Genomic DNA, 21,296 nt, shown 5'->3' with positions numbered 1-21,296 from the left:
CATACAGTAGATACATCCCCCAGTCCGGGTGAAAGGTCCTGCCCTGACTGGCCCATCAGACGTCCCAAGTGACTACCATCCAAATTAGACTTTCATGCATCAATGTAAGCAGATTGTAGCTGTAATTATTGCATTGGATTCGTGGGTTTACATTATGTTACGTTGGAAGGTGTGTCTGATATGGAACGATAATGGACTCAACAGAGCCTCATATTTGGATTTGAGAGGATGCCACCACAACTCTGTAAAGGGTTTTCACATTTGTCTTTTGACTTTTTGATCAAAAACAGACAGGCAAATCAAACTGTTTAAATAAGCATATAGTTGACTTTATTTATCTTTTGAGACACAATAAAAAAAACTACAGCTTTAATGCTTTAGTGAATTAAATGAGCCACATGGATGGACTTGTGCTGAAGCGCTCTAGTGGTACTGCCTGCCCAGGGAGGACACCACAACGGCCAGGAACTTCTGGAGAGCTGCCTGCACTTCACCAGTGAAGTCATTACCCATCTGACCGGCTACCACAATAGTCAGACAGTCAGCCAGGAGCTGCAAGACAAGAAACATGAGATCAGTGATAGATATCATTCCCAACTTCATTTTTGCCAAGTATCCTTACGTTGAAATTGTCTGGGTCCACGCGCAGTTTCTCGGAGTGCAGCACGCTCAGTTCTGCATAGGTGTCCTTGATGTTGTCCATGTTCTTCACAGCCCGGTCCAAACCGTGCAGGACAACTTTTCCATGAGCTGCAACCATTGGATTCCCAGCGATAGCGGCGGCATTGTAGAGGTTTCCAAATCCGCCGAAATATCTCTGAGTCCAGGGGTAGACCACCAGACACCTGAGAAAACATGTCAAAGGATGTATATGTAAAAAAAAATATATGTATCTATGCATGCACAACGTACTTCCATTAATGTTAAGGAAACACATAAGATGGTAAACCTGCAAAGAGCTGCAGGTCCAACGAACTCGTAGTCCAATTTGGAGAAGATGTCCTGGATGGTGGCGCGCTCAAAATCTGTCCATTCAACCATGATGGCCTGCTTTGCAACACAAGTCTACGTCCGTCAGTACCCGATGCCACTTTTAAATCACCTCTCCTCCTCCTCCTCCCCAAGATATTCAATTGGACGGAAAGGGGAAGTGGGTTGACCAAGAATTGCTCTGCAGATTTACAAAGATTACACGAAAAGAACATATCTGCACTGCCAAGATTGTGCCCAGAGGTGGGGAAATAGTTCGTTTTGGTTGTGTAAACACAACCTGCTGTGTTTGATCGTTAATCAAGAATTGCTTGAGTAGGCTACCAGCCAAAGGAAAAACTCAGTCGGAAGGACTGAAGCGAAAAAACAAGATACAATTTAGCCTACATTTCAAATACATATCCCACACTCTAAAAATTCGAATTACTTCCGAATGGCTGCTCTTCTGATTCATCCCTAATTGCAATATAGCAAGAAGCCTATCAGACGATCATTCCCATCAGTATAAAGACTAGCCATGAGGTGTTTAAATTCGTTTTTTTTAAGTGATTCTGATTGACCATGTATGGATAATCCCACTTTATATTGTAAATAATGATTACATCCTCCTGACACAATGGCAAAAATGCATAGGCCCATGTTTCATCCCAATATCAAGACATCGACATCGTGATTAGACTCCGTAGGCAGCTGCGAACACCTGCAACGTGCTCGTCTCTGCAGGACCTCGGACAGCTCCCTACGCTTTTTTTACGCTTCTTTTAGAATCGCAGTAATTTTGTATCAACCACTGTATTTGGCCTATAGATCATTTGTTTTAACCGAAAATGGGTTTATAGCCTCAGCAATAGACTAACACTGATGCCACTGTCATGAAGCTGTTGATATTGAATAAAAACTTACAACAAAAATATGAATAGGCTGAAATTAGTAAAAAAAACATTTTTTAAAGAACCTTAAATGTTAGTCTTAACAGTTAATATGAACATTTACATTGTTTAAATGGAGTATAGGCTAATTCATAATAAAGAAAAATTATCTTCCTTGAAATGACATTTACAATTATAAACAATCAGTTTGATTTCACTGGCGTAATTGGATCTATAAGAGGAAGGTCTTTAAGGATGTTTCACCTGAGAGTTTGAGAATTAGGCTACATTATTTGCGAAGGGAAATATTTCTTCCGGATATCCCGGGTTGCTTGGAATTAGGTTTTATGTGTAGGCTATGGGTGCGGTCCTCAGTAACAATAAATGGAATGCAGTATCATCAGGGTGAAACATTGAGAAACAGCTACCAGTACACATCGAGTGTCAGCCTTATTTGGTCCATTCAGTTTATTTACTTGACTAAAGCCTCTCACTTAAACAGCCTTATGACTGAAAATTGCAATTAAACCCTTGCATGCATGAATGATAAAATCAGGTAGCCAGGTTTAAAAAAAAAAAACAAAAAAAAACATTTGGCTACTTCTGAGGACATGCAAAGGGACATTCGTTTTTTTATTTTATTTAATATTCATAATCCTGGAGAAGTTACAAAGGCGCCCACTGGAGCGGACATCATGCGACGCTACAATTCAAAACAATACTTTTATTCATTTGTTTTTTTAGTGCATAATTAAAATAACAGATTTGTTTCCCTTTCAAAGACACATTTTCAGTTGTCACCAGTTGTCACATGTTCAATGGGGTTGGAAAAAAAACCCATTTAAATTCGATGGATGATCATCTTTGAGTTTTGGGGTTTTCCTGTTTAATACAATATAGTCAAGTCAAGTCAACTTTATTTATATAGCACATTTATCCAAAACATCATAAAAACACGTAAAAGCAAAAGTTAAATAATTAACTATAAATATAAAAACATGCTTGATGAGCTCAAACTACCTGCATATTTTTACCTGGAGGCTGACAGAACAGCACACAGCAGACATTTAATGAGAAAAAAAAACCTGTTATAATCACAGTTATTTTCAGTATCAGCAAAGTCTCAGTATTAACCTAATATTAATTGTCATTGAAATGTAGCCAGCAATGCATGATGTCCAACTTAGTGGACAGCTGATCAACCATGTATTTTACCTAAACTAAAATACTATCAATACTACTTGATGTTTAAAAAAAATAAACTGAAAGGCTCCTTTATAATAACAGGATTTGCAAGAAATTCCTGAACCGTGGCATTTGTGTCTTTCGTCAGCCTTCTTGATTTTTTGGTACACTTACAACTGCTGGCCAATGGATGACAAAACTGGGCTGACTTGTTAAAGTCCACCGGAGTGGCTGATGTGAAATCAGGCATCAAACCCACGCATTTAGCAGAAAACAGCACTGAAGTGACCAGTGTGCGTGAAAAGGTTATTTTACCCCAAAAATTCAAATTTAACTCACATTAAAAAAAAAAATTACATAGCAAACCTAACTGCATGTTTTGTGTTCAGGCTGTTTGCAGCAGCCTACACATTGGTATTTTTTTATTAATTGTACCGTCTACATAATTTTGTTTTCCACACTCCTTTAGGCGACATGATTTCCTAGTTGTAGCATGGGTTGCTTTCATAGGTTGTTTACATTGTAACCCATATTGTTTGAAGTCAATTCAAAGGTGTCGATCCAGGCGGAACCATATCCCGGCTTTCTTTGTTCCTGTCGACTATTATTCGAAGTGACACACGCAAGCCCTGCCAGTGCGATTGTTGTTGTACAGAGAAGTGTACGGACAGGCCTCCGAATTATCACGAATACGACTTTCATGAGATCAAAACGAGGGGTTTTTGTATGGCACATGTTGAAACCGGGTGTTACAAGCTGACGTTCATTGGTTGGTCTGACGCTACGTCACCGATTTTGCGACTTGGCTAACGTGAAGCTATCGAGAATGCTAACATGATGTTGAACCCAACAGCCGGGTTGCCAGATGACCGAAAATCAATGTACAGCCAAACACAGCAAAGTGTGTACAAGACTGGTGATAAAACCAGCCCGATTAGCGTCATACTGGTCAGCTCTGGCAGCAGGGGGAATAAACTCCTTTTCAGATACCCTTTTCAAAGAGTGTCTGAATGTCCGTCAGCTCTTACAGGTAGGCACTGATTTTTGACAATAACAGAGAAACTGTCTGATTCTTCTCAGCTGCGCAGGCTGGATATACAGTTTATATCAGCAGTCAGCACACATAGAATATAATATACATGCTTGCATTATCACACAGTTTCTGAAACCTGTTAACCACCTTGAAACATTTCACAAAACACCGAGACTTCCTTTTGAGGAGGTTCACTGCTGTCCCCTGTTCCTCTTTTTTAAAAAACAAAAACAAAAAAAACAGTTTTCCTCTTCCTTGAAGGATATCTGAAGTTGTAATTTTCTCACAGTGTGTGTTGATAACTAAAAGGGATTAAGTTACAACCAACTTACTGAGGAAGTCACTCCAGGAACATACAAGAGCGCAGTTTGTTAGGATTCAATGCAGCTGATATACAAGTGTATTTAAACATAGAGCCGCTTAGATGTGAGCCTCATTCCACTCTGTTTAGGCTACGTTCATAACACTAGAAAACTGGATTGCAGCAACAAATGAGCCGGGAAGAGCAACAATGTTGAAAGACCACTCACAGATATGCAGACCCTTAATGACAACACACTATATGGCTTTATAAATCAACAGGAGGACACATGCAGATCACCAAACACCCCTGCAGTACATTTATACTTGTTACATTTATTGGATTGGTATCGAGAACATGTTTGTATTAATTGTGTCTTGTTGCTTTTGGCATTCCTTTTATAATGACGTCAATAATGTGAATGATCATTTCTGTCCACAAGCAAAACAACGGAGTCCTTATGCACTGAACACCAACGGGGAGGGTCTTGAAGATCAGGATGGTGATTCAAGGTATTTTTTTGTCCTTCATTTTGTGTATCTGGGTATAAAGATGAAAAACATTTTAATATTATACCAAACCTTAAGAAAACACACAAAAACTCTTATGTCAAATGTCTCTCTTCTTGTGAGGTATAGATAGAAAAGTGGGCACAGTGGGTTGTTGTTTTGTTGCTTGTGATTTGATTTGATGCGATGTTAACCATATCAGATTTTCTTTTTTTCTGAGTGTTGGAACAAGTAGCTGTCACTAATAGAAAGTGGTAATATTACAAGCAGTTCATGATTTAACAACAGCCTAAGTGACTAAAAAGGAGGGATGAATTGCTGAAAGAGTGACAGTGGTGTATGCTGACGCAGCAGATTGTCATTACACCATGTGAACGTTAAATGTTTACCATTTAAGAGGATTACATTAAGGAACATCTGTTGTTTAAGATACAAACTAACTGACTTTGCAACGATGGGAGGACTACAAATGCTAAAGCTAGTAAACATGCGTCATGTAAAAATGTAAAAGCAAGAAACCTTTTCAGCTCAGACGGTTCACTCAGAGTTTTTCCCTCTTAGCCATTCATGAGTAATCAGAACTGAGTGTGTTTAATGAATACCAGCAAAATTGGCCAAACCACTTGATGAGCGTCTCCTGTTTGTACATTCAAATATCATAGCATGTAGTTTTCATCATGCTGCAGCTTAATTGATGGTAATAGTGGTCAGTGATTTGTGGATTGAAATACCTTTGGTCACGACTATAAAATAGAAATCAGCAACAAGTGATTATTTTAGTTTGTAACCAAAGTGAAGTTATTCTTTTAATAACTCTCCCCTCACTCCACTTCAAACCTCTTGTAAAATACTCGTATTAAAAAAATACAACGACAGCTACTGGCAGCCTTGTTGCAACACTGACAGAGCTTTTTTATTTCACGAAATTACTTAATTATCTTTTCCAATTGAAATGTTAAGTTCACAATGGGAGTCCGTTATTTCAGTAGACTATTCAAAATAAGTACAGAAATACAGTAGACGGTAGTTTTCGCAACTGTAATGTACTGACATTTCAAACGTAGCGCATCAATATTTTACAGGAAACAACCAGCTATCACAGTCAGTACAGTAAGTAGGGCTGCTCCATTATGGTGAAAATCCTGATCACCGTTATTCTGGCTGATGTTGAGATCATGATGACTCATCAAAATTTTCTAACATCTGCATCACGTGCTGTTATCAAACTGAAACACTCCAAGCAACAAATGAAAACAAACAAGTGAACAAAAATGTGAATTTATAAAAAAATAAATAATAATATATATAAACTCCTCAAAAAAAAGTTTGGAAACATTATTTCGGTCAATTATTTCACCCCTTTGATAATACTAATTGGTGTTGTATTATATATCGTTGGAAAGCCTGATTAGTCACCTTTTTAACGAGGTATAACTTGTAAGGATCGTCAATTCGTGGAATGAGCAACACAGCTAAACGTGTGAGTAGCGCCCAAAGAAAATGTGCCAAAATTGGTATAGTATTTTTTATATATATATATAACAACCACCAATTTAAACATTAACCACACATGACAAAACCTTTGGACAAAGCAAGCACATCCCAGCATGCAGTGCGTTAATGGTTTAATCTCCGTCACCTTGTCGTGGGAATTAAAAATCGTACTTGAATTTGATTAGTTGCCCAGCTCTAACAGAAAGCGTAAGGTATCATCACGAAATCTCACTTTAACAGCAGACACATTTTTCTACTGTAAAAGTGCTTTTCCTTCTTTTTTTGAGTACACAATACAGTAAGTGGTATACGAGTTATTTATTTTTTTTACCTTAATGTACAAACTGCAGCAGTTCCTGAGTGTCTAACGTCATGTTTTTAGATGCACTATGGGTAATGTGTCCACGTCAACTCTTCTAAGGTGGTCGTTGTGCTGCATGATAAAATGAAGGAGGATCCTGTGATGTGCTTGAATGAACATGCAGACCAGCTCTTTCATATCACAGTATCACATGTTTGTTTTGGGTGCTTTGTTTTTAATGTCCATTTTATGCATTCAGCCCAACTGTGTGTTGCATTTTCCCTTTTGTTTGCTTTTTTTTTTCTTCTTTTTGATGGCCCCATTCCCATTTCAGAGAACAGTCTCCACTAACTGACGAACAGTTGGTAGCAGGGTAAGACCAAATCATCTTCAACCACCTTTCCTTCGCTTAGATCACCCCTGTCTTTTTTTTACTCCCTTCTCTCCTTTTATTTTTGTGTCCCCTACGGATCCCCAACCCTGATCTCAGTCCAATCCTTGTAAATGAGCAGTTCTTAGATCTAGTGAATCGGTGCCTTGGTTAATTCTTGATGTCAGTTTTGCTTTCCTTCTGCACTTGTTTGCCTTTTTAAAAGAAATCCTTTAGTTTACAACTGAAATCAAAACTCTGATTTTATTACCATTAGCACTTTAGTCGTAGCATTGGAAACCAATTGAAGTGACGATAAAGTCAATGGACAACACCTTCTGTTCACGTTGTGTTGGTGGGTAAGTCTAAAGTGTGTTTAATTCTCTTCTGGAATTTAACGTCTTGATTTGGATCCCTTTTGATTGCAGCATGAGTTTACTTAAGACAAACCAGCATGAGTCTTTCACACTCTTCATTCATACAGCGACTTCACTGCTTCTGTAAGGAGGCCTCTTCCTCTTTCCTCCTCTCCAGTAGCCACACAAGCGCTTGTATTTGATACTCTCAGTGTTGAATTATATTCCAGGCAGATGCATCTAATTAACGCAACCCCTCTCATAGACAGGAATGTGACGAATCAAAACGCACAGAGCTAATTTGAACTTTCCTAATTGTCCCAGCTGTTTTCTGTGCTGGGCCCTCTCATCTCCCCCCCCTCCCCCCTCCTGCACACTTCTGTCTTCTTCTTTTCTTCTTCTTTTTTACTGAGTCCGCTCTTCCTTCCCTAAAGGTTCTCTGACATCATACTGGCCACCATCCTGGCCACCAAATCCGATATTTGCGGGAAGAAGTTTGAACTGAAGATAGACAATGTTCGATTTGTGGGTCACCCGACTCTTCTTCAGCATCCTTCCATCACTCAGGTACGATCCACCAACACAAGTAACAGCTCTCAGAACTTTAACGAAGATTATTTTCAATAAGAACAAAGATTTTCTTTAGATTAATCCCATTATGGTTTTTATTAGCAGCTACATACATTTGCAGTATATCAAGTTTGCCTGAGTTATATTATTATTATTGTTTTTATTAGTAGTAGTAGTAAAAGTAGTGGTCGCTATAGTAATAATAAAAGTGTTGCATTTCAACATGATCTGATACAGCAAGTGTTTTCTTCAGTAGCGCCCCCTACTGACATCGACTGTTTCTCCTGTTTTCACCGAAGCCTGCTGATAGGAAATTGGTCAATATTAGCTCGGACTACAAATGTACTACAAACAGAAACCAAAGCACTTCCCATGCTGACAATTCAAACACCTGCGTCCAGATTCTACAATTCTATGTAGAATCTGTAATACGGATGAACATATCAGTGACTGAACAGAAACAGATTGTTTTCAGGTTTAAACGCACAGTATGTAAAATCGGCCGGCAGGGGACTGTCAATCAAAACAATGACAAGAGATGACGTTGAGGCTAGCGGGGAATCATGGGAGTTCTCTCTGCTCCGTATTTAGATATTTGAATGGCCACTAGCCGAGTGGTTATGTCGTGCGCTCCGTGTAAAGAGGGTTATAGTCCTAATCGCAGAAGCTGTGGGTTTGAATCCGACCTCTGCCCTTTGCTGCATGTCAGCCCCCTCTCTCTCTCCTCCCAACATTTCCTGTCTCTCTTCAGCTGTCCTATCCAGTAAAGACAAGATAAACTATTGCTCCTTGACGTAAAACACGGAGGTCCAGCTTGAATTGACTTCTGGAATGAAACAGAAAGTCATAACATTGTTATGTTGAGTGTTGACTAATCATAATCTGCGCTCATTCTGTGTAATTACAATTTGTGTGTTTTTCATTTTCATTTTCTATTCTAAAGTGAAATTTTTGTTTTTGTGTCTGTGCAGGTTTCAAAGACAGATCCTTCACCCAAGAGAGAAATGCCAACCATGATCTTGTTCAATGTGGTGTTTGCTCTGAGGGTATGGAAAGCTTTTTATTGTTGGGTTGTTTGTTCTTGTACCATTTGAATACGATGAATCTGACTCCTTTATTTGAAATAATGGCACAATTGAGTCGGCTGCCTGTGGGGCGGGGCACGTGCGTTTTTTGTTTTCTACTAACGGAGGGGATGTTTGTGAGTGATAATATTTTAGTATACTCTCTATCTGTGATAGCACGGGAACTCTGAGGGAGGAGCGATTCTAAACTGCTTAATCATGCTGCCCAGCTAGGCGAGCATGGCCCTGCCCATGCTGAGTCACTGTACCCAGTAAGTCCCAGCACAGCTGAGATGGGATGAAACAGAGCTCGGTCTTGTTTGGGTTATCGGCCTAGCAGCTGAATCTCCATCAAAATAACAGTGGTGTGTTGGTTATCTGGGAGTCATGTGTATTTTTAAAAAGTAAGAGTTCAGTCATCATTTTGAGATTTATCGCGTTCTCTTTGTGCACTTAACATTCAAACGTTTCATTCGCTCATTCATACTCAAATCTTTTCATGTAGCTTGTCCAGCTTTATTTACCTTCCTGAGGAGAAAAAAACATTTGACACAATTGACAGTAAAGTTGGATTATCTGTCAGTATTTGTTTGTTCACTCAGTCGATTCGCCTCACCTTAAAATTTGAAAAACAAAAAAAGAAAGACATCTTGTGTAAAACAAATGTATTTACAAAGAAAAATAACAATAGACAAAACAAAACAAACAAAAAAAGAATAATACCATAGAAACAAACAAACTCTTATTTAGCATACAGAACAGCTTTTAGATGAGATTTAAACACGGGCAACATGAGTGCCAGCCTAACCTGCGGGGGCAACTGGTTCCACAGTTTAGGGGCTACAACTGAGAACGCCCAGTCTCCCCTATGCTTCAGCCTAGCGTCAGGTGCAACCAGAAGTGACTGATCAGCAGACCTCAGGTGATATGCTCTCGCTTGCGTGTTCCTGTAAGGAGCCTAGCAGCAGCATTTTGACCAAGACATACCCGAGGCCAGAGGGCTCCGAGGCCGAGACAAGACCAAGACAATTAAAGATTGAGACCGAGTCAAGACCAAGACCAAGGCAGGGCGAGACCGAGACATCTTCTAATCACTGTAATGACGTGGGGGAAAAATAGCCTTGCAGTGGTTGGTCTTGAGCGGTCTTGATTTAAAATCCTGAGTCCGCCCAGTCTGAGGCTGAGTAAAAATGATTTCTATTCCGAGGCGAGACCGAGACCTTCAAAAAGTGGTCTCAAGACCGGACTTGAGCCCAAGAATGATTTTGAGTACTCCAACAATAATCTTAAATACTAAAAGAACATGCTTTATATATTTGACAGGTAACAGTTCACAGGACGGTAAAGTTTGATCTGAAAGCTTACTGAGCTAAAAGTGAAAGCGGTGTTGTAAATGCAGTGGCATATTTGTTGTTCTCATTATTTTTGGGTTTTTCCATATTACATCAGACTTTTAGTGATGTCATCTGTGTTGATTTTAATGTCATGTTTGTATGAGTGGACCCGAGGAAAAAATGCTACTATGCCAGTGGCTAAAGATAAATACAGAAATAAGCACTTCATTTAATGTGTGTTTCTTTACAGGCAAATGCTGATCCATCGGTCATCAACTGCATGCACAATTTGTCCCGCCGCATCGCGATAGCTCTGCAGCACGAGGAGCGGCGCTGCCAGTACCTGACCAGAGAAGCCAAACTGATGCTGGCAGTCCAGGATGAAATCACCACCATGACTGAGAGTGAGATACACACTTGTAACACATCGCTGTCGATGACCACAAAGTACAGCTTTGTCATTCTATAAAAAAAGGGACAAATCACAAAACGGTTTGGTTTGTAATTCCCACATCGTTGTTGAATTTATGAGATTGAATGATACATATGAATGTATTTTCTGTTTTCTGATCCACACAGATGGAAGCCCCCAATCCCCATTTAGACAAATCCTTCCCAAATGTAAGCTGGCCAGAGACCTGAAAGAAGCTTATGACAGGTGTGTGATCTTTTCCTCTTTTTGTTACCATTCAAAATTTAGATTGTTCAGAACGTGTGACTCTAATGATTTTGTTTTTCTGCAGCCTTTGTACAACTGGCGTGGTGCGACTGCACATAAACAACTGGCTGGAGGTGAGCTTCTGTTTACCGCACAAGATCCACGTGATAGGTGGCACTTATATCCCCCCAGAGGCCTTAGAGCACAGCCTTAAGGCTATAAGGTGGGTCCTTGCTTCTTTTTTTTTTTTTTGGTCTTGTACTGAATTTTTTTTAAAATTGATTAGCCATCTAAGAGCTACTTCTGTACAGTGAAAATGTTTTCCTCTTCTGGCAACACCCCTATCAGCACCTGTTGACTGTGATAATGAAAAAGGCCTCTTGCAACTTATAAGGGATACTTGGCACGTTTCTAAAAGCATGAACACAAGTACAGAGCGTTATTACAGAGAAAGTTTTTTTTCTAATGCAATATTTCAACAGATTTTCTGATGTTACATCCTAATTGTCTTGTTTTTATGCTGAATGCAGATTTAGAGTATCCTAAATTGCACTAACACTCAATTGGCCACATCCTACACACGGTCACATTAGTCTGACTCACAGCAGGTCAACAAGCCTGACAAGAAGTCTCAGATTCTTGAAACTAACTGAAATTTCCCCTAACAGCTTTTTATCTTAAATGAGGTATGTCTTTAACAGCTGATTAGGGCCTGAATATTTCAAAAGTTTCAGTGCTGACTCGCTATGTAAAGCAAGTTACCCTCAAGCTACCATGGGTGTTTTCTGTGGGCCATACTGCCACCTATAGATACTCCAGAGTACTGACATCAGAGCTGTTATCAATGTCGCCCTCATTTCTACCTCTGAGGGTTAAATGCAACTAGTTTAATTGTACATGGGTTGTTTTGTTTTGTTTCAAAGCCTGGTAATAAATCTTAAGCTCTTCTTTTGAGGATGCAGTCTTGATCTCTCTGGAGCAAACAGTTTCACAATGTTGTTGTTTTTTTTTTTTCATTCCCGAAGACCTTATCATGCCCTGCTGCTACTGGAAAGTGAGAAGGCACTGCTGAGCCAGCTTCCCGTGGACTGCTCGCCTGCGATGGTGCGCCTCATCAAAACGTGCTCAGCAGTAAAAAACCTGCAGCAGCTCGCTCAGGATGCTGACCTGGCCTTACTGCAGGTACAGAGCTGTCACGCTGCCTGCATCCCCGCTGCATTTAAGGACACCAGAGTCTTGATTAACAAAAAAAAAAAGATTGTTGATGGTGTCTTACTGCCATCTAGTGGGGGGAAATGGTCATTCAGAGCAGATCCGAGACGGTACAAGTCTGAGCTGTACATTTTTTGCCCCCACTCTTTAAGTGTTGGCTTTTAATTGCAGCACTCTTTGTGGTGTGATTTGTCTTTTTTTCACATTTTTCTATACTAATTACAGAACATTTTCACCCCCAGATCTTTCAAATTGCCGCTCACTTGGTTTACTGGGGCAAAGCGATCATCATCTACCCTCTGTGTGAGAACAACGTCTACATGCTGTCTCCTCATGCCAACATCTCCCTGTGAGTGTTCATGATGTGAAGGAAGCCATCTTGTAACTGACTAAGGACTGAAAATGCTGCGCTTCACAGTTTTACTGTTGCCTTGTAAACAAAAGTCTTTTATAACATCTTTTTTTAAGATGAAGATTTCCAAAGCCTGTCATTTTTTTTAATTGACCAAAAATAAGTTAGAAAAGACCTGGGCTAGGAAGTTGGCAGAACTTGTTTTGCCTTTCCTGAACAACGTTGTGGATAATTAAGCTGTGTCAATGTCAGAAACGAAAAGAAAATCTGTGTCCCAGAGTCATATGTGTGGCGTCTCTTTATGGACAGATACTCACCGTTGGCGGAGCAGTTCTCCCTGCAGTTTCCTGGCCATGATCTGCCCACCGTGTTAGCCAAGTTCTCTCTGCCTGTCTCACTGGCCGAGTTCAGAAACCCCCTGGAAGCTCCCGCACAGGAGGTAGGTTTATTTTGAAAGTACAAATACACAAATATGACCTTCCACCTCCACACTTGAACACATAGACACACTACACAGAAAAGTACCTTAAACAAACTACTAAAGTACATAAGAACCTTATAAAACGTGCACAAACTATAGTTATGTATGGCGGTGATAAAGTCCATCGTTTTCACGATGTGTTCCTCCCAGTGTTGGGGAAAGAATCTTTTTTTTTATGCTCTCAGAAATTAACAAAAGCACCCCATCAATGAATTGTTTGCTTTTGAAACCTTCATATTTAACTTAAACTGACTTCAGAACTACAGTTCGGAAAAGCATACAGTATTAAAGGTGACTTTTCCTGCTGAATCCCTAGCATACACCCGACCACTAATGCAAATTTAGATACTGTCTAGTAAGAGCAGAACCATCTGGTGTTCTTCTACGACCCATCTTGTTTTGGCAGAGTTGCTAGAGTGATGGTGATGAATTATAAATGGCAGAGGGACATCGGCTCCAGCTCCTGCAGCCTCCATTTTTTATGAGAACAAGATCAAGGCGATGGCTGTTACTCTATTTTGATTCTGACTGGGACCCAGAAACCCATTTAAAGCGTTTCTCCTGTATTCCCTGGTTGGACATACCGGTAAGCATGTTTAGTTTGACGTGTTTGTCCTGTGCTCAGCTGAGATGCAGTTTGCTGCTGTGCTCCTGACCAGGCCCAGCTGATTCAGATGGTGGTGTGGATGCTCCAGCGGCGCCTGCTGATCCAGCTGCACACGTACGTCTGCTTATTGGTTCCGCCCAGCGAGGACGAGCCAGGGTTTAGGGATGAAGACCCACCACTTGCCACCAGAGTCGGAGGCCGCAGTCTTAGTACTCCGAGCGCTCTCAGCTTCGGCTCCCCGAGTAAGTCCTCTCTCCACTCTCCCTCTTGTGCCAAGCTTTTAGAAGTGCAACAGGGTCAAGACAGCCTATGATGCCCTGTCTGCTTCCTGTGTACAGCCAGCAGTGATGACATGACCCTCACCAGTCCTAGCATGGACAACTCCAGTGCAGAGTTACTGCCCGGTGGGGACTCTCCACTAAACAAGAGGATGACAGAAACGCTGCTAGCAAGTCTGACAGAGCATGAGAGGCAGGTGATCCTGAACATTCCTGCTGCACAAAATCAAGAGGATCTGCGGATGTTTGCCAGGTAATAAATCAGACCTATTACAGACTTCTTCTGCATTAACTGTATTTTTTTGTCATTTAATGTCTTTCAGTTCAGTCCAACTATCTGCCTTTAATGAGATTGTAAAAATGAAGACAGTCTTTATGAGAACTGTAGGGCTAAATTGGCACAACGTTTTTTTATTTTTTTATTTTATATACTTTATTAATCCCTGAGGGGAATTCTGGTTTTACACTCTGTTATTGAGAGACATGCCCCGAATCACACACATGCACAAACAGGACTTATGGAATAGAAACTTGAACCGGCGACCCTCAGGTTCCCAACCCAAGTCCCTACGGACTGAGCTACTGCCGCCCAGTGAGACTCTGACTCTGACTGACAGCTACCAACCAAACAACCAGAACCCGACAGAACACCATACAAGATACAATCACCACTGCATCATTTCTTAAAGGCCATATTTGTATGCTTAATGGGGGGAAAAACATTTCTCTGCCCTCGTTTGCTTTTTTTCTTGTTTGCATTAGGCTTTTATAATTCACCACAAAGTCATTCCACTTTCTAACAAACCTCATGATCTTGTGCAATCTGCCACAAATTGAAAACAAGCTTTTTATTAGACCCGTCTCTCTCAGTCATTTCAAATGAACTTTCATGGTTGCCTATGTCATGTAGCCTGAAGGCGCCTTAACAGCAACGCTGAATTTTGGTGATAAATGATGTTACAAATCACTGTTAGTGCCTTGTCTCTTAGGAAATAAATCTGCATTCATTTGGAGAGTGGCCTTATTAAAATAGTTTTTATTTAATGTTAGGAAACTGTAATAGAAAATGGAGAATCAAGATGATTTGCCAGCTTTCAGTTCAGCGCATACTGAAAATAGGAAATGTTTATAAGGTTAACCAGTGCACAGAGGCACTGCTTGTCAACAGGCAGGGCAGGCAACTGCTTGGGGACCCAGAGGGTGGAAAATCTCTAAACCACAGCAGTAGCTCAGAATACGCAAATTTTGCAACGACAGTGGGGAAACCTCCCTAGTGGGGCCCCATCTGACAGCACTCCCTCTCATTGCCCTGCTTAGCATGTCATGTATTACTCTTGTGAAAACTGAAGTTCTCCACTGGAAGAGGAAGAGCATCTTGACAATGTTTGAAATAATAGTTTTTGGAGGGGCCCTTGATCATTTTTTTGCCAAGGGCCCCAGCAGACTCTAGAACCACCACTGCCAATGCAGGAGTCATAGCTCAGTGCTACCTGCTGCACAGAAAGAAAACTGTCTGCAGATCTACAAGTACGGTGTCATGGTTGATTTGAACTAATCTTGTGTAATCTCTCTGTTATGTTGACTTCTTCCAGGCTGCTTCACTATTTCCGAGGTCATCACCACCTGGAAGAGATTATGTACAATGAGAACATGAGGCGCTCGCAGCTCAAGACACTGTTTGACAAGTTCCGCAGTGTCCTCGTGGTGACCAACCACGAGGATCCCATTATTTCAATCTTTCAGTCCCCCATGGAGTAGTGCCACGGCGAGAGGGACGGTATCAGCGCTCACCCACAGGAATGATGACAGTTAATAGCCTGCTGTTCTCACAGCTAAGTGCTGTTCGTCAACAACGCTCTTTTAAAATAAAGTGACACAGTAATTACGTTTATGTGTGCAGATTTACACAATGAAGAAATAGCTTTTCTTTTATCAGCCTTTTTTTTTTTGTTTACAACATTAAATTATTTTGTACATACCAAAAAAAAAAAAAAAACGCCTCAGTTGTTTATTGAACTTGAAGAAATTGTGTTTAATTTCCGACTTCCTGTCCCAGATGTGTTCGATCATCTGTACTGACCAGAGGGGCACACTTGAGTAATGATTATTCCAGACGTCCAACTGCCTCTCCTCAGGAATCCCGAAGGTGGGGGAGAGAAAGACAGCGAGAAAGGCAAGACTCTAAACATCAGACACAGGCTGCTTTTCCTTTGAGAGAAAGAGAGATCTTTCCAAACATCTGTGGAACCACTGAGAGGAGAAATTCAGATTGTTAGACATAAACAAAAAAAAAAGAATTATGAGTGACTAAAAGTACATTTCAGAACTTTTTTTAATTAAACCTTATAAATTAAGTTTCAATCTACCTTATTAAAGTTCTGATCCATAACTTTTCATTAAACTTTGAGTCATTGCCAATAAATATTATGGAAGCATTTTGAAACTTATTCATTTCACATGTTGGATAGACAACATACATTTTTTTCATACTGGCTTAGTAAAAGGGAACAGATGGCTGAATGGTCTGATGACTATTCCTGTTAAGTCCTTTTGACATTGTGCTGTCCTGTGTCAGACTGCACACCGGAGGGCCCCAAATTGCTCATCACTTTACCAGACAGAGACTGTCTTTCTGCCTCTTTGTTCGCCACGCTTACACAGGGATGGCCGCGAAGATAAAAGCGCCAAGGCTTCTTGGCCCACTCCCCATGGGACTCGATCCCAACACGTGGTGCTGATACTATATCATGGTTTGCTTTTGGATCGCTGTTTGGGTCCCTCTCCAGCCACACCTCTGGGTCTGTGGCTAGGTCTCGACGGTCAAAGCAGCGGGGTATATTGAGAGCCTGGCACAGCTTAGACGGCCCATTGCAGAGCTCTTTGTCCTTCAGTTGTCGGGCTCCCTCTTTGCGTCTGGCTGCCCTCAGTTGCCTCATGACTGGGTGACCCTGCAGGGGCTCGAGGGAGCGCAGCAACACGGCGGCACCCTCTCCTGAGGAAAAAAAAACGGCACACAATACGCATCAGTCAGTGAGGCTCCAATCTGTCTCCTTCCTTTTTGCCCTTCACCCACTGATGATTGAAAACTCCCTTGTAAAATTGTATTTCATATAACACACTTGTTAGAATTCACATAGACCTCAAAAGGACCTTTTAAAAGTGATCTGTTACCATGCAGCTGAAAAAGGGCTTATCATAAGGAACACCTGTGGCTCTACCTTCACTGGACACGTTCATACAGAGGTAGATGCCATAGATTGGATACACATAGATGGTGCCGGGCTTCATGAACATAGCGGTGTTCCTCTCAGTGCGTTTGCCTCCTGCAGAGTGGGAGGCTTTGTCCTCTCCTCCAAGGTACGCCTCAGTCTCCACTATCCTTGCTCGCAGCTCAGAGCCATCTGCACACATTCGCACCAACACCTGCAGGGGGACAAGGAACAAGACAGATTTTGTTTCAGTTTGTTGGCCGATATAATGAATTCATGAAACAAAAACCTTTTCAATGAGAGTAAACTTAATGCCTTTTTGGTTTTGAACTGCTGATGGTAGATTTAAAAAAAATCAAGCTATGATCCTAGGCTGTCAAAACCTGCATTTGCAGTCATTTTCAAGACCACAAAAATATTATTTTTCTACATAAAATTGCACTTTTAGTTGAAATTAGAGTTGTTAAGATTATGTAGCACAGTGTTTGGAATAGACAGGTCACTTCAACCCTGCACGAAACACAAAGTTTGCAAGTCAGTCGTTGCAACATGCTGCATGTCCCCAACAGAATCCTTCACAAATTGGGAGGAAAATGTAGGCTGTGATATTACCTTGCCGAGGAACTCTTTAGCCAAACTGATGCACGGCTGGTGAAAAAAATCCTCCCCCAGTCTTGACTGCAGATCATTGTTGGTGGTAAAATAATGGCTTCGTCCTACCGCAGCACTTTCATGCTTAGTCTGTTTCTCTGGCGTCAAATCCGTCTGGTGTTTATGTTCGGCTAAAACGTGTTCAGGTGCGACTGCTGCTTCTGTACATACTACCTTCTTTCTTTTTCTTTCGGACATAATATATACAGCTAGGTCTGAAAACTTAAAAACACACCACCGACAACAACGGCGCTGTCCATATGTCAGCAGCGCTTTTTATATAATTAAATGCATAAATGACTTAGAAGCATAGCTTAGAAGTTCAACGCTAACGCTACTATACAGGAAGTAGGATATTGTTTTGTATCTCTTAAAGGGACCGTGCAGCTTTTTTTGCATGACGTAAAAGGACGTTTTTTTGTTTGTTTGTTTTTTTAATGATTTACGATGCTACATTTCCATGTCACTCACGTGTCATACTTGCTTTTTGAAATTCAAATGCACGACTTTGCAGTGTACGTTTTTCCACCTGCCAAACATAACAGCCTCACTCTGCTTTGTAGGTTCAAACCACCCAAACACTGACCTTTCCCCTGCTGATGTCTTATCATTTCAGCCTTCGTTTGAAAAACAGGTCTGCTCTAATAAGAAGTTTAAAAATAGAGCTGTCGTGCCCGTGCTCATGTCTGTGCCCAGGAAGTTGATGGCGCCAGTTTGGCCCCAGGCATGAACTGTGGGTCCACTTGGCTTTCTGGAAGACAAACTGTGTGACACGATGCCACGATGACAACAACATTATTAGAAGAGCCTACAAGTTTGCTGCTGTGCTGTGTGGGTAAAAAAAATAATAATATTCTGAAGCTAATGACTGCATGAACTAAAAACAAAAATAAGACATATTTGCAAAATGAATGCACAGATGATGCATTCATACATAATTAAGATTGAGCACAGACACATGACCCATTAAAGAGAAGCCTCTCTTGCAGTTATTTATCTCTGTGTTTTGTACAATGAAAAAGCATTTTCTCGCATAAAAGCTATTTTGTGCTGTGTTTCATGCTTTTATAGGCCAGAGATTGACCTTCTAAATCTTGCAATTTGTTCAGACTGAGTCTGCAGGGAGACAGATTTTCTTCCCCACAATGCTGGTTATATAATGAATTGGCCCTTTTTTTTTCATCCTGTTAGTTTGTCACTTTATAGGGTTAATTCACAACACCCTCCTTTAACAGCCTCGACCTTATGGGGTCCTGATGTCCAAATATGTTCTTCAGATGCAGAAATGTTTTTTAAGTATGTTTTATTCATTTGTACATATTTCTTAAAACTTCTTCATGGTATGCTGTTTTCCAGGTCAGCTCTGAATTATTATAATGTTTTTAAGATCCTTCTGGATTTATACAAGTTTAAAAAAATATTCAGTTATTTAGAAAAATCATTTGAAATTTAAATAACTGACTTCTAAAGTCTATTAGTGCATTTGTAGGGAGCAGTTGCTCACTCTGATCTTAATTTTCTGATTTAATTTTATCAGATTTTTTTTCAAAGAGAAACAGGTGCTGAGTGCAGCATGTTTATGAAGTGGCTGCCTTGTGTGTGCGTGTTGCAAGTGCACACATCATTCGATGAAGGATCGGTTCATAAACTTCAACAATGAAAAAAAACGGCCCTGTTCAAATCATGCGCTCTGTCTCTTTGATTTTGAATCTTTTCTCAAACAGTAGAGTAATTGCTTATTCACAGATGGTGTTAAACATGATGTCTCTGTAGAATCACAGTCGCTTCATTTATCATGTAACCACTTTTGGACACACAGACCTCAGCTGACTTATTGAGCCAGGATATTATCCAGACAGAAATCTGCTGAGCATGTTCAGTCAAACAGTCCTGGTGTTGGCTGTTGACTTTGTCATGGCTGGTGGACCAGTGAAGGCCATTGTTTGCTTTGACTGTGCTTCCACTGAATGTCAGGAGGTCTGGGCTGGGCAGCTTTCTTTTGTTGCTGCTCTGATAATCTTAGCTACCACAGCTTGGCTGAGGTTTTGCATTCTGGATCACTTTCAACACCAGCAGTCAGCAGGCAGTGATAGTGAAGCTGAGCCGGGGCCGGGGACTCGTCTGTGTGTGCAGATGGACGAGCAGAATGCATCTTCTTACTACTCGATGAGTCAGAGACTCCTAGGAAGAATCAGGGTTGATCTACTGGGTTTAATGTTTTCTCCTCATTGCCGTTTGAAGAGGATGGTTCCTCCACGTATTTGTTTTGGTTATGCTATAATATATTTCTAAATGTTTATGTGAATTTTGTTTTAATAAAAATAAAACAGGAAAAAAAAAGTTGCTTTCCTGTATAGGATGTTTGATGCTTGAATCCCAGTACGTCCATTACAAAAGCTGAAATACTTTGAGTTATTAGGTTATTTAAAGAGAATATCCAAAATTATTCATTTTATCTAGCCTTTATTTGTTTATTTGTATCTCCTTGATGATTAATGATACCAATTTTACAAAGTTGAAATAACTTGCATGATCTGCAAACTAGTAACCTGCATCAGTGTGGCATGATTTTTATATATATTTTTTTAAAAAGGCCATCACAAATCTATGGCAAACTGATGTGACTTTTAAGTTGATTAAATGGCATCTACTTCACTACATGTTAATTACACTACAAACTCCTCAACCTATTACAAGTGGTGGAAGTCATTGATATATATAATTCAATTTATTTTCAAGGTTGATGGAATGGTACAAATAATCCATAATATTTTCTCAAATTGCTTCCAAGAAACCCTTCTTGCAGCATCTTTAACTACAATCATTATCCCCCCCCACACACACACACACACGCTCACACACACACACACACACACAGCCAATGAGGGGCAGCAGCTGGTAGGCATCTGCATTTTCAGTGTTTGATGGGATTAATTATTAAGTGATGACAATTAATGATTCATGATGAGTCTCTTTCCTTGTTGGCAGAGCAGGTGGATGAGTTCTCACTGGGAGGGGGAAGCAGGGGGATTAGCCCGTGTGAGGCCAGGTTCACACACCTGGACAACAGAGGTTTATGGAGAACTACATCTGGGATCTTATGCCTCAAAGATTTGAACAGAATAACTATATGAATATATGCATGTAGCACACTATGTCCATTCTACTTGCTTAGACCACATATTTAAGGTTGTTGTTTCTGCAATATGGTAAATTAGTTAAGCCTCGGACATATTTGTAAAACAGAAGTTATGCTGCAGAATCTCTTTTAAACTACAAGGTGTGGTTTATACACCAACATGGCTTTTTGAGGTGACCATTAAAAGAGAAAAACTCAGTCTACCACCTGTCTGGTTTGTTGATTGAGCCTGCTGCAATCTCCAGCCCCCTGACCTTTCCCGGTCTGCTCTGATAACAGCTTCTTGTCTCATCTCACACCTGTGGCTCTCAGAGGGAGCAAGCAATGAGTCAG

At 40.6% G+C, this 21,296-nt stretch overlaps 3 protein-coding genes across 5 annotated transcripts; 1 reads left to right on the top strand and 2 right to left on the bottom strand.

Annotated features, from left to right (window-relative positions):
* Positions 1 to 307: 307 nt before the first annotated feature.
* Positions 308 to 1,107, bottom strand: LOC110000577 (hemoglobin subunit beta-2). Its single transcript, XM_020655902.3, has 3 exons — positions 950 to 1,107; positions 623 to 845; positions 308 to 552 (listed from the first exon to the last, which is right to left on the bottom strand). Exons 1-3 carry the CDS (start codon positions 1,039 to 1,041, stop codon positions 424 to 426), a joined length of 444 nt encoding a protein of 147 aa, XP_020511558.1. The 5' UTR covers positions 1,042 to 1,107; the 3' UTR covers positions 308 to 423.
* A 2,549-nt stretch (positions 1,108 to 3,656) lies between these two features.
* nprl3 (NPR3-like, GATOR1 complex subunit) lies at positions 3,657 to 15,937 on the top strand. Of its 2 annotated transcripts, XM_020655896.3 has the most exons (14): positions 3,657 to 4,074; positions 4,821 to 4,890; positions 7,017 to 7,055; positions 7,843 to 7,975; positions 8,950 to 9,024; positions 10,627 to 10,780; positions 10,956 to 11,034; positions 11,120 to 11,257; positions 12,060 to 12,216; positions 12,489 to 12,595; positions 12,908 to 13,037; positions 13,739 to 13,928; positions 14,025 to 14,217; positions 15,557 to 15,937. In XM_020655896.3, exons 1-14 carry the CDS (start codon positions 3,879 to 3,881, stop codon positions 15,720 to 15,722), a joined length of 1,827 nt encoding a protein of 608 aa, XP_020511552.2. In that variant the 5' UTR covers positions 3,657 to 3,878; the 3' UTR covers positions 15,723 to 15,937. The 2 variants fall into 2 exon arrangements, with proteins under 2 accessions (XP_020511552.2, XP_020511553.2); XM_020655897.3 differs by lacking the exon at positions 7,017 to 7,055.
* Positions 15,938 to 15,958: 21 nt separating this feature from the next.
* On the bottom strand, positions 15,959 to 18,184 carry mpg (N-methylpurine DNA glycosylase). Of its 2 annotated transcripts, XR_010668866.1 has the most exons (4): positions 17,786 to 18,184; positions 17,183 to 17,387; positions 16,442 to 16,956; positions 15,959 to 16,214 (listed from the first exon to the last, which is right to left on the bottom strand). XR_010668866.1 is itself a non-coding variant. In XM_020655898.3 (3 exons), exons 1-3 carry the CDS (start codon positions 18,020 to 18,022, stop codon positions 16,505 to 16,507), a joined length of 894 nt encoding a protein of 297 aa, XP_020511554.2. In that variant the 5' UTR covers positions 18,023 to 18,184; the 3' UTR covers positions 16,279 to 16,504. The 2 variants fall into 2 exon arrangements, 1 of the variants encoding a protein (XP_020511554.2); XM_020655898.3 differs by lacking the exon at positions 15,959 to 16,214 and having other exon boundaries at positions 16,279 to 16,956.
* Positions 18,185 to 21,296: the final 3,112 nt, after the last annotated feature.

Source organism: Labrus bergylta, chromosome 16 (assembly GCF_963930695.1).
Source record: "Labrus bergylta chromosome 16, fLabBer1.1, whole genome shotgun sequence".
NCBI lineage: Eukaryota > Metazoa > Chordata > Actinopteri > Labriformes > Labridae > Labrus > Labrus bergylta.
This window is presented reverse-complemented; position numbering and strand designations above follow the sequence as displayed.

Bases quoted from the DNA above. Each gene is read 5' to 3' on its own strand.
- nprl3 (XM_020655896.3), top strand. From the start codon at position 3,879: ATGATGTTGAACCCAACAGCCGGGTTGCCAGATGACCGAAAATCAATG. The intron at 4,075-4,820 runs GTAGGCACTGAT...TCTGTCCACAAG, and splicing joins ATGTCCGTCAGCTCTTACAG to CAAAACAACGGAGTCCTTAT. The intron at 13,038-13,738 runs GTAGGTTTATTT...GCTCCTGACCAG, and splicing joins TGGAAGCTCCCGCACAGGAG to GCCCAGCTGATTCAGATGGT.
- LOC110000577 (XM_020655902.3), bottom strand. From the start codon at position 1,041: ATGGTTGAATGGACAGATTTTGAGCGCGCCACCATCCAGGACATCTTC. The intron at 846-949 runs GTTTACCATCTT...ATGTTTTCTCAG, and splicing joins GGACCTGCAGCTCTTTGCAG to GTGTCTGGTGGTCTACCCCT. The intron at 553-622 runs GTAAGGATACTT...CTTGTCTTGCAG, and splicing joins TGGACCCAGACAATTTCAAC to CTCCTGGCTGACTGTCTGAC.
- mpg (XM_020655898.3), bottom strand. From the start codon at position 18,022: ATGTCCGAAAGAAAAAGAAAGAAGGTAGTATGTACAGAAGCAGCAGTC. The intron at 17,388-17,785 runs GTAATATCACAG...GTCCCCCTGCAG, and splicing joins CTAAAGAGTTCCTCGGCAAG to GTGTTGGTGCGAATGTGTGC. The intron at 16,957-17,182 runs GTAGAGCCACAG...TTTTTTCCTCAG, and splicing joins TATGAACGTGTCCAGTGAAG to GAGAGGGTGCCGCCGTGTTG.